Here is a 12,614-nt window from a genome sequence, read left to right as displayed (position 1 = left end):
AATTATTGTCAATTGTAGCATAGCACTTTGTACTTGGTTTAGAGTTAGCACAGAGGAGGCACTGATTAAGTAGAGCTAAGGAGGTCAGCAAAAGTTTAATGGGTGAAGTGATGTCAGAGCTGGATCTTAAGGAAATAGTACTTTCACCAAGAGATCAAATGGGGAAAGGCAATCCAGACAGAGGAAACAACATGTATAAGAACATGGAAGAATGAAATAGCACTATGTGTTCAGGAAAACATGAGCATATTGCTCTTGCTAAATGGTCAAGACCTAGGCATGAAAAATAATGAGATGAGGCTAAGTGGAGGTATATAGAAAGAGCCTAGATTGGACTTGATCCTGCAGTTGAGCATCTAGGAAGAATTTTTAATTCTAATTTTTAATTTTTAGCACCATTTACTTGCTTTTGAGAGGAAGAATTTCTAAAACTTTTATTTTAAAATAATTTCAAAGCTGTAGAAAAGTAGCAAATTGAAAAAATAAAGAACTCTGGTATACCCAGGTTCTCCAATTTTTAACGTTCTCTCACATTTGTCTTATCATTCATTTCTCTTTCTGACTCCCACTATGTGTAACTGTCAAAAATCAGGGAATTCATAAGCATACAATGCAACCTAATTTCCTTTATAGCAAAAACATCTTTCTTTTGATCCAAAAATCCAACCCATGATCATGTGTTGCATTTAGCTGTCACGTCTCTTCGGTCTCTTTGAATCTGGAAGAGTTCTTCAAATCTTTGTCTTTTGGGACATTGGCATTTTGAAGAGTATAGGTCAATTATATTGCAGAATGTGTTCAGCTTGGGTTTGTCTGATATTTCCTTGTGATTACAGTCATTTATGCATTTTTTTTCAAGAACACTGCAAAAGATAATGCTGTATTCTCCTCAATGGTTCATATAGAGAGGGTACAATGTCTATTTGTCACATTATTGGTGATTTTCACTTTGATCACAATAGAGTATCTCCCAGGTCTCTCCACTTTAAAGTTACTATTTTTCCTTTTTAAATGATAAATGCTTTGTAGAGAGTTACACTGAGATATGTAAAAGTATGGCAAACTATATAAAGAGTAAAAGACAGTGAAAACTCTTAACGTGGCAATTCCACTTTTAAGACTATATCTGAAGGCCTCCTCACCTCACGCCTGCATGCAGGCTGCATGCCTGCTCATCCCAGCACTTTGGGAGGCCAAGGCGGGTGGATGGCTTGAGACCAGGAGTTCGAGACTACCCTGGGCAACATAGGGAGACCCTGTCGCTATTAAAAAAAAATAAAGAATATATCCTAAGTAAATAAGGATGTATGTAAAGTTTTAGCTAAATGGATAGTCACTGAAGCCTTGTTTATGATAACAATTTAAAATAACCTATATATCTATTATTAGTGGATTTAGTCCAGTAAATTACCCATACAATAGAATATTATACAGACATTAAAATTATGTGGTAAAAGTATAATTGATGGCAATAAAGAATGTGTGCAGTGGCTTATGCCAGTAATCCCAGCACTTTGGGAGGCGGGGGTGACAGGATCACTTCAGCTTAAGAGTTCAAGACCAGCCTGGGCAACACAGTGAGACCCCCGTCTCTACAAAAAAGCGGAAAAATTAGCTGGGCAAGGTGGCGTGTACCTGTAGTCCTAGCTACTCCAGAGGCTGAGGCAGAAACATCACTTGAGCTCAGGATGTTGAGGATGCAGTTAGCTGTGAACACCACTGCACTCCAGCCTGGTTGACAGAATGAGATGCTATCTCAAAGAAAAACCAAACAACAAACAAAAAGTTCACATCATAGTAACTGAATAAATCAGGTAAGTAAATTACTTTACGTGGTGTGGTACAGTTTTTATTTAAAAAATATTTTATATATACATACATACTTATACCGATTTTTCTGTTTTCTTGTATACAAAAGTGTATGTACGTATGCATGTAAATATTTCTACTCCTTGATTTTATTACATCATTCGTACTGCTTATATTGCAAAACTAAGTTCTTTTTTTTTTCTTTGAGACATGGTCTTGCTCTGTCGTCTGGGCTGGAGTGCAGTGGCGGGATCATAGCTCACCATATCCTTGACTTCTCAGGTTCAACGGATCCTCCTGGCTCAGCCTCCTCAGTAGCTGGGACTACAGGTGCCTACCGCCACGCCCAGCTAATTTTTTAGTTTTTAGTTTTAGTTTTTGTAGAGACGGGGTTTTGTCGTATTTCCACGCTGGTCTCGAACTCCTGGCCTCAAAGAATCCGCGGGCCTTGGTGCCCTGGATGCCCTGGCCTCTCAAAGTGCTGGGATTGATTACAGGCGTGAGCCACTGCTCGTAGCCAAAACAAAGTTCTTAAAAATAAAAGTAATATGAGCTTTTCTGGTGTATTAAGTACGGAGAAGCTAAAAAAATACAGTAAGATAACAAAGTTCACAGCCTTTTGTGATCAGTAAATGCTAGTTTTTCGCTCCTCCCTAGTGACAGGGAGGCACTCAAGCATGAGTTACAACACGGCAGACCTGGAATACAGATGAAAAGATTGAGGCAACAGGTTCGCAGAGGAAGGCCTCTGCAGCTTCTTTCGACTCTGACATTTCAGGATCAGCACAATTCTCCCCTATTTACCGCGGAAGCAATCAACTGGGATAATACAAACAATTATTATTTGTATTGAATACCTGATAGTTGTGTTACTATTACTAGCGCTATCGTTTTTGAAGGGGGGTTGGTGGTGTGGCAAAAAAAAATCGGGCAGGAGGGAGGGCAGATGTGAATTCCAGCCCAGCTTCTCGTTGACAGTTCTATTGCTCTCCTTTCTGCGAATGAGCGGTGGTCTTTAGGCCTCAGACCTGACAATGTCACTGAGAAATAGAACTTAACCCAGGGGACTGTTCTCCAAGGAGCGTCCGGGGGGAACCAACGCAGAGGAGCGCAGCGCCCTCTCCAGCCGCCTGCGGGTGTCGGGGATGATCAGGGCTCTTGGGTGTTTGTCAGTGAGGACAACTGCCTTATCTGACTGTAGGCACAGAGAGTGCGCCGCGAGAGGGCGGCTCCTCACAGCCAGGCGCCGGCAGGTCGCGCTCTGCGCTGGCCGACGCCCGAAGGCGCCGAATGGGAGGGGCCCTGCCGAGCTCCCTTACAGCCCCCACGTGCGCGCCGCTAGGAAGCTTGGGCACCCAGCCACCGCAAGCGGCGGGCGGGGGGCGGGGCGAAGGTGGCGGGGCGGGGCACCAGCTGCGCGCGCGGGGCGGGGGCGGGGCGCGCTGCGTGGTCCCGGTCGGCCCTGGGCTCCTCCCCCTTCCGCGCCCAGGCCGGCGGCAGGCCTTGCTCCTCCCCCGACTCGGTCTCTCTCCCCTCCCCTCCGCCCGGCCGTTCTTCCCTCCCGCCGCCGCCTCTTCCTCGGTGAGGCGCTCTTCCAGCGGGCAGGCAGCATGGCGGCCGTGGAGACGCGGGTGTGCGAGACAGACGGCTGCAGCAGTGAGGCCAAGCTCCAGTGTCCCACCTGCATCAAGCTGGGCATCCAGGGCTCGTACTTCTGCTCGCAGGTAGACGCCCGCTGCCCCGCGGATCTGCCGCCACCGCGGGACTCCTCTTCGCCTCTCCCTTGCTGGCTCCTCCCGCTCTTGCGGCGAGTCGGGACGCGCTCCTCCTCCTCCCCCCGGCCGCGTTTCCTCCTCCCCCCACCCGCGTCGCCACCGCCCCCTCCTGCCTCCTGGGGTCCCCGGGTCCTCGGGAGCCGCGCGGGGCTCACGCGGGGGCGGGGGCCGCCGCCCGCCGCGGCCATGTGGGCTGGGGCGGAAGCTGGCTCGTGCGGGGTCGCGCGGCCGCGCTAGACCTCCGCGTTCTGGGGCTGGTTCCTTGCGCTGGGGCTGGGGCCGCCAGGTGTGCGGGCTGCCGGGGGCAGGTAGCGGCGCCGTGAAACAGGGCAGCCCGAGCGTCGCGAGCCTCCACAGCCGCGGCACCGGCGGGGCTCGGGTCTGGGCGCTGGAGGCTGCCGGGCCGTCCGTCGGGTCCCTGCGGGGTGGGGGGTGGAAGCGACCCGCCGGTCTCTGAGAGATGGGTGGCCGGAGGACGGTCGGAGTAGCAGAGAGGAGGAACAGAGGGGAGAAACGCTAGGTAGGTCCAGCCCCACTTCTTTGTGCTTTACTACCGTGCGTTGACACTTAAGCAACTTTGGGGGTGGGGAATGGAGAGGTCTGTGTAATTCGTTCTTTTCCCTCGGTATATAAAATTATTAATTTACAAAACTGTAAGCTAACGGGATGAGTCACCTGTGACTGAATTTCCCAGAGTGAAAAGGACAGTTCCATTGAGGGTTAGGCGTGAAGGCTGTAATGTGTTTTAGTAAGTTTTGTGCAGTAGAGCAAACCCAGCGTTGAATGGGGTCCTGACTGAAGCGCGTGCTCGTGTTTCTGTTTACTGAAGAGTGACTAGTGTTGCTGCTGCATTTCGAGACCCAGGGTGAGGGCTGGGCGGCAATAGTATGGCTCTTACTTACAGTCCAGGTTTACTGAAGAGAGGCACATGAATATTGAAATATTAAATTGGTAGTGTCCTGTGGGGAGGAGAGCAGGAATAAAGAGAAGGCCTGATTGGGGCCCTGCTCTTGCCAATTACTGTGCGATCTTGAATTAGTAAAGTTACTTTCTGAGTTCCAGTGTTACCCTGTACAGAGGGGATGATTATAGCTTTCTTAGTAAGTTTCACAAGCTTCTTCTGAAACCCAAATTATCCAAGGAACGTGAAATGCTGTTATAATGTAAGACCTTTTATTTTTTCAAGGATTGTAGTACAATTTAACTCTGCCATAAATAAAAATATGAATAAGAGTGAAGGCAGACATATGAACACAGTACAAATAATAAAAGTAGTTTCCAACATAAAACATATAAAAACGTAAAGATATAAATAAATACAATTTTTATGTCACAATACTTGTAGATAAGCCATTGCAAGAGGTCTTACCTGTGTTATATAGTCTTGTTTTTAGATAGGATATGATCCTTGACCTTGTTAGTATCATTTGGAAAAACTTGCACGTGGAGGAGTGTTGCTTGATCTAAAAATAGCATTACTCAACAATCTAAAGGATCTGTGCTAGGTTTAACATGTTGAGCATTACTCATGTTAAACCTAGTACAGGTCCTTTAGATTCTTTAAAATTTCCAAATTCTATCCTTTTGTGGCCTGTGTGGGACCTGAACTTAAGAAACAGTGTTTGCTTTTGACATTTGTGTACCATCTGAGTAGAATAACTTTAAAAGTAGGTGGCATTTTGAATTAATATCTCTGACCCTCTTCTGTTAAGATTTTAAAAAGGTAGCATGAAACACACATTCATGAAACAGGTGGAAAGAAGGTTGAATCATTGGGGTTTGTGGGAAAATGCTAGACACATTTGCGAAAACAAAACATTCAGGGTTTATTCCGTGTATTAGGATTTGAGGTATTTACATGTTGGATTCTGCAGGTATATTTCTGGTATCGCTGTTAGACATGCACTCAAATATTCCCAGAGTGGCTGTCCCAACTGTCTCTTTTTCTTCTTTTCTCTTACCACCTCCTCGGGTCAACTTTTAAAATTTTCCGCCAAATCAGTTGTCGTAGTCTCTTAATTTATTTCTCTACTGTAATTCCTCCCCTTGCAAACAGACACCCACAAAAAACCCTATCTCAAACAAAACCTCTTGTACAGAAGTTGTTTTTCCCGCAGTCTGATTATGCATATCCCTCATTGCTTTCAGGATTCCAGCCCCACATTCAGGGCCCCTCTTCTGAGTCTCTTGCTCTAGCCAAAAGCTGTGTTTATATTCTTTCCTTTCCAAAATGTCACCTGTCTTCTGAAATCACAGCTGTTTCCTCAATCCCATCTTGAGAACTTGATCAAGTCACTGTAACTTATCCTAAGCCACTTTATACATCTGTGATGAAATATGGGCTTGGCCAGGCATGGTGGCTCACGCCTGTAATCTCAGCGCTTTGGGACGCCTAGGCGGGGGGATCACCTGAGGTCAGGAGTTTGAGACCAGCCCGGGCAACATGTCAAAACCGTGTCTCTACAAAAAATACAAAAATTAGCCGGACGTGGTGGCACACGCCTGTAGTCCCAGCTACTCAGGAGGCTGAGACACAAGAATCACTTGAACCTCGGTACTGGAGGTTGCAGTGAGCCGAGATTGCACCACTGCACCGCACTCTATCCTGGGCAACAGAGCAAGACTCCGTCTCAAGAAGAAAAAAACACAAAAAACAAAAAAGAAGAAATTAGGGATTTTCCTTAACACTCCTCTGATCACTAGGATGATCTTTCTTCTTTCTACTGCTCTGGTCCCTGGCCTGGCTGTCTGGCCAGCTTGTCTTTGGGAACAAACAGAACAAAACTGCGAGAGGCCTTTCTGATGCACCATTAACAGAAGTAAGGCATTCCCAGTTACTCTGTCACACCACCTTGTTTATTCCTCTGTGACCTTTTGTACAATCTATGATTACTTCACTTGTTAGAAAAATGAGGATATCTTTTTTTGGTTTTTTTTTTTTTTTTGAGACGGAGTCTCCCTCTGTCGCCCAGGCTGGAGTGCAGTGGTGTGATCTCGGCTCACTGCAACGTCTGCCTCCCGGGTTCAAGTGATTCTCCTGTCTCAGCCTCCCGAGTAGCTGAGATTACAGGTGCGCACCACCACGCCTGGCTAATTTTTTTGTGTTTTTAGTAGAGATGGGGTTTCACCGTGTTAGCTAGGATGGTCTCTAACTCTTGACTTTGTGATCCGCCTGCCTCGGCCTCCCGAAGTGCTGGGATTACAGGCATGAGCCACCGCACCCAGCCTAGGATGTTTAATTTTAAGGAAAGCTTTCGTTCTTTAGAGGAGTACAACCAGTTTTACTTGAAAATTGAGTTTTCCAAGAGTTCTTGATGTTTGATTGTATTTATTGATAGCAGTGTTCCTTCCTATTTAATAGTTCGTGTATGTCTTTTTCATTTGTGTGTAAGAATTTTTTGAGGACAGAGGGTGTGTTTTACTTATTTTTGTATTTTCCAAAGTGCCTTGCCCACAGTAGACCTCCCTCATTTCCTTAAATGAAAGAAAGGAGATCAGTGGGCTTGCAATGGAAAACAAAGAAATTCTGTATTTACATTATCCTTTGTAAACACTGAATAGTATGCTATATTGTGGATATACTGTCATTATTTGATTATGGTTGAATTTAGTAACTTTTCAGTTTTTTAGCTGATATTTAACTTTGTGAATAGCATAGGGCAGTTGCTGTCTTCTCTGGTTAGAGGATCAGCTGGAAGGGACCTGAGTGATATGTAACTATTTGTATTTATAACACATAAAAGGTAGTAAGCATAGTGTAAGTGGAAGGAGACCTGGATTTTGCTCCCATGTGCTTGGATAAGTCCCTCCTATGCCTAATGAAGCATCCTCTTCAATGGAGTTGAGTGGAAGGTGACTTAAGAGAGCATCCAGAGTGCCTAGTAGAGCATATAGTAAATTTCGGCCTTATTATGCATATAATCTCATATGTAATGTTTTAAAATCAGTACCAAGGAGGGCTTAAAAATCTTTGAGGAGAAATGTTACTTGTTTGTGAACATTTTTGACAAATCCAATAATAGGTTCTTTCAAAGAAGTGGCAGGTAACATGATTAACTGAATCCAAGAAGAAAGTCTCTCTCTCTCTTTTTTTTTTTTTGAAATAACAAGACAGTTATTCTTCTCTCTTTTTTTTTTTTTTTTGAGTTGGGGTCCTACTCTGTCAACCCAGGTTGAAGTGCAGTGGCGCAATCTTGGCTCACTGCAGCCTTCACCTCCCAGGCTCAAGTGATCCTCCCACCTCAACTTCCCAGGTAGCTGGGAACACCAGTTTGAGCCACCACACCTGGCTAGTTTTTTGTGTTTTTGGTAGAGATGGGGTTTCACCATGTTGCCCAGGCTGGGCTTGAATTCCTGAGTTCCACTTTGCCTCGGCCTCCCAAAGTGCTGGGATTACAGGCGTGAGCCACTGCACCCAGCTGGAATAAAGTCTTGTTGAGCATCTTGTAGGTTGGAGTTAGAAGGTAGGGAAGAAATTGCCCTTATAACATGCAGTATCTTTGAAATGCAACCCTGCGCTCTGAAACTTCCTCCTTCAGTAACAACATTCCCACCAGTGCAGTGTTTCTGGAATTCATCTTCATTAAAGGAGATATTATCATGTTCTGCTTTTTTATTTATAGGGATTTTCTTTAAATTCCTCATATCACTTTAGACCACCCTTAAACACTGCTGTAAGTTAGCTGAGTTTAGGTACAAATGTCATAGCTTCTTATAAGCGAAAAGACAGGAGGGAGGTAAAGAGAAATTACGAGTCTTTTTAAAACAAAAATAATTCATGAATTATTTATTGTAGAAAAATAGAAAATATATGTGAAGGTAATCAGTTACCCAGAGATGATTTCTATGAAATTTTGGTGTGTATTCTTAAGAACATATTTGCATATTTATTCATGTGCACATAGTTGTGTATGTTTTTACAAAAATGGCAACCATAATACATATGATGTCAGATAATTTTCTCATCCTTATGTCTTAACCAGTGTTTTGGTAGTGTCATGTCCTGGCTACATTTACATGATTCCTTCTAAAGACTGTTATGGGTGTACTGTCATTTATTTATTGACTTATAGTTGAATTTAATTTCTTTTCCATTTTTTAGCTGCTGTTTACTCTTCAATCAATGTTCCTCGAAAATTAAAATCATCTTGACTTAAGAACATATAATAATGGTACATGATTTGGTGCATGAACCCAGAATTGAACCATCCTAAACTAATTCTGTATCCTTGTCCAGAACGGTGGTTCTCACAGTGTAGTTAGTGGATTATTGTTGGTTTGAGGGCCTTCTGGTCATCTATGAAGTTTTGGCATGAAATATACCTCTATTACAGTAGAATCTGTAAAACAACAGCAAAAAACAGGCATCGTTTGGCTGATAGGCAATCAAAAGTTATACAAGTCTTTTGTTACCTTTTTGGAAATTGAAGTGCTATAGGAAATGTGATCTTACATTGCTCATTTGGTTTGTGGGTTGAAATCAAGTTTTAGTCATGTTTTTTAAGGTGAATCTTTTTCATGTTTAGCATAGCTGCAAAATTTTAGTTAAGTTTTAGTAAATTTGGTAGGGGTGACAGACATAAGTGCATAGCTAAGCTCGTTCCAGCTCTAGATATTCGGAAGAAAAGCAGTGGCATGGTAACTGCTTCTGTAATTGTCTTTGGTATTACTGCAATAGCAAACCCTTTTAGATAGATATTAAATAGGCAGAAATACTTTATAAAGCAACCATTGAGCTTCATTCTGTATTAAATGTTTAATGTAATGGAATATAAATGTAATTACAACCCTTTCTGCTTGATCCTGAACTTCGCCTGACCTCACAGTTTTAACGTGAAGCATTCTTTTATTCATGCTTGGGCAGGTAGTGCTCCCAGCTCAACAATTATAAGTCTTTTACTTTGATTTCCTTGATTGGTATCAGTCTTGTCTCTGGCTTTGAATAAAGAGCAATTCAAAACACTCTGTAAACCAGGCCTGCCTTTCTCACTGTGTGTGTGTGTGTGTGTGTGTGTGTGTGTGTGTGTGTCACCTTATGGATGAAACTAGGATAGGGACCCCGTGGAATTTCTTATGCTTTATAAGTTCTCTCCTGTTTTTATCTCCAGTAACCTGACTTATTGCAAGGCTTAGTAAAGATTTCTTCCTGATATACCAGAGCTGTGCTATGTCTGTTGGAAAGCATTTCTAAAAACCCTGTTAAGGCCAGGCGTGGTGGCTTATTCCTGTAATCCCAGCACTTTGGGAGGCTGAGGCGGGCAGATCTCTTGCTACGAAATCAGCCTGGTCAACATGGTGAAACCCCGTCTCTACTAAAAATACAAAAATTAGCTGGGTGGTGATGATGCATGCCTGTAATCCCAGCTACTACTCAGGAGGCTGAGGCACAAGAATCTCTTGAACCCGAGAGGTGGAGGTTGCAGTGAACTGAGATTGTGCCACTGCCCTCCAGCCTGGGCAACAGAATGAGACTCTGTCTCAAAAAAAACCAAAAAAACAAAAAAACAAAACCAAGAAAAACCCCTGTTAATTGGGGTCTGCTATCTGCTAATGTGGCATTTATCTGGGTCACAGGCTCAAGCCTTTAAGGAGTGGTTAGGATATAAATGATAAGTGAAATTATAACTTTAGCAATTTCCCTTGCAACAGAGACTTCTCCGTGTTTTGAATGTGTGTTTAATGATTCTGCTGTGATTTAAGTGCAAAACGCAAACCAATCTTTGCATCACATTCTGAAGGTTAACCCTGTCTTATCCAGCAAGTTACAGGCTTAATCATTCAATAAAATAGGTAAATGTAAGTTCCGTTAGGTTTTAGAAATTTCATAGCTTTTTTTTGTCTTCTGAGTGGGGATTTATGTTATTACTGATTATTTCACTAACTGGTAATAGGGATGGGATTGACTGTTCGAATACTGATAGCTTCTTTACTAAACAAATGATAGAGAAAAATGTAAATGTTGTTATATGAATAATTTAATATTGCTTTTGAATTAAAATTTTAAGGACTATAAAGTCAGGATCTATAGATGTTTGTTTTCTAAATTGTTTTTGATACTGAGTAGAATAAAATATGAGTAAATGTTTGGGAAAAACTCAAACTTTTTTCCCGCTGTTCTCATACCACAACAGTCATCAACACAGAAGGCGTCTGTAACCCAAACGTATGGGGGTTTCTCCTTACCACCAAGCGAGCAATCATTTCTGCAGTGGACACCAACTGGGTGTCTTTTAGTTCATTTCCTACCCTGTTTGACTGGATATAATGTCAGATCCCACAGTTTGAGGGCTTAGTCCTCAAAATTGCCCCTTTCTCACCCTGTTCAGATACCAGTCACGAGTTTCGGCTTCTGGAACTTAAAACTTGACTGGCCTCAAGTTGGGGTTCCCATGGCCCCCGCTTTGGGTTTGGTTAATTTGCTAGAGCAGCTCACAGAACTCAGGAAAATACTTATTTGACTAGTTTATTATAAAGGATATTGCAGAGGATACAGATGAAGAGATGTATAGGGTGAGGTATTGGGGAAGGGATGCCGAGCTTCCACGAGTTCAGTGTTCAGCTAGCTATTTGGAAGCTCTCTGAACCCAGTCCTCTTGGGTTTTTATGGAAGCTTCATTCCTTCATGGTATGGGGTGGAACCCTCTCTGGAATGAGAGTCTTATGACCACATCAGAAAGGTGGGGGGTTGGGGTTAGAGACCTGCCTTCAGGTAGGGTGAAAGGAAGAGAGGAGAAGGCTGGAGAGAGTCTGTTTCCTGAGGCCTAAAGTACCCAATGTTATAACGAGACTGCAACAAGGCTAGGGGAGTTATTAGCCAAGGAACTGTGGACGTATACACATACACACACACACAGTAACACAGCAAATCACGGGATCTAAAGAAGCATGATAGAGTAAATGCCTATATACCTACCATCTAACTTACTAAAAAGAACATTACCAGGAAAACGAGTGAAAACAGAATGCTCCTTTGTCTTTGTCCCTCATCCAAGAGGTATTCCATATCCTGAATTTTTTTGTGAACAAAATGATTACATGTATTCTTCTACAACATGCCTTTTTGTGTCATTATGTTCCTGAGATTTATCCATGTTTCATTGTAGCTCTGGTTTGTTCATTTTCATTGTTTTCACTGCTATGTGATATTCCAATCAATTAATGTATCATAACTTTTTCATTCTTCTGTCAGTGGAAATTTGGGTTGTTACAGGTTTTTCTATTATAAATAGCGCTGCTCTAGACATTCTTGTGCCTGATTCTTGGTGCCTATTTGCAAGAATTTCTCTTGGGTATGCCCCTTAGGAGAAAATTTTTTGGGTCGTAGGATATATGTTTAGCTTTACTTTGATGATACCAGATTGTTTTCCAAAGTGGTTGTACTTCAAAATAAATAAATGGGACATAATTAAAGTAAAAAGCTTCTGCACAGCAAATAATAATATAATCATCACAGTAAACAGCCTGTAGGGAAAAAATATTTGCAAACTATGCATCTGACAAAAGACTAATACCCAGAATCTACAAGGAACTCAAATCAGCAAGAAAAAAAATCAAATAATCTATCAAAAAGTGGGTAAATGACCTGAATAGAATTTTCTCAAAAGAAGATATGGCCAACAAACATATAAAAAAATGCTCAATATCACTAATCATCAGGGAAATGCAAATTAAAACAGCAATGAGATACCACCTTACTCCATCTAGAATGGCCATTACTAAAAAGTCAAAGAACAATAGATGTTGGCATGGATGTGATGAAAAGGGAATACTTAAACACTGCTGGTGGGAATGTAAATTAGTACAACCACTATAGAAACCACTGGGTATCTATCCAAAGGAAGAGAAGTCATTATATAAAAAGACACCTGTATATGTATGTTTATCGCAGCACAGTTCACAATTGCAAAGATATGGAACCAACCTAAGTGTCAGCTGATGAGTGGGTAAAGAAAATCTGATATATATACATCATGGAATACTATCCAGCCATTAAAAAAAAAATGAAATGATGTCTTTTGCAGCAATTTGGAA

At 42.5% G+C, this 12,614-nt stretch overlaps 1 protein-coding gene and 1 long non-coding RNA gene across 12 annotated transcripts in view; one reads left to right on the top strand and one right to left on the bottom strand.

Moving 5' to 3' along the window:
• LOC105486386 (methionyl aminopeptidase 1) overlaps positions 1 to 12,614 on the top strand; it is a 113,728-nt gene that overhangs the window by 42,018 nt on the left and 59,096 nt on the right. The window contains exon 1 of one of the 11 annotated variants that reach the window (XM_011749251.3): positions 3,357 to 3,533. The exons of 7 other annotated variants lie outside the window; for them this stretch is intronic. In XM_011749251.3, coding sequence (XP_011747553.1) covers positions 3,420 to 3,533 — 114 coding nt within the window. In that variant the 5' untranslated portion in view covers positions 3,357 to 3,419. Of the gene's footprint in view, positions 1 to 3,356; positions 3,534 to 3,988; positions 4,105 to 12,614 lie in introns of those variants that run through there. 3 more of the 11 variants (XM_071093273.1, XM_011749261.3, XM_071093274.1) reach the window with 3 other exon arrangements.
• The window catches only part of LOC105486385 (uncharacterized), a 43,838-nt gene that overhangs the window by 14,638 nt on the left and 16,586 nt on the right, over positions 1 to 12,614 (bottom strand). The window lies entirely within an intron of this gene.

Source organism: Macaca nemestrina, chromosome 3 (assembly GCF_043159975.1).
Source record: "Macaca nemestrina isolate mMacNem1 chromosome 3, mMacNem.hap1, whole genome shotgun sequence".
NCBI lineage: Eukaryota > Metazoa > Chordata > Mammalia > Primates > Cercopithecidae > Macaca > Macaca nemestrina.
This window is presented reverse-complemented; position numbering and strand designations above follow the sequence as displayed.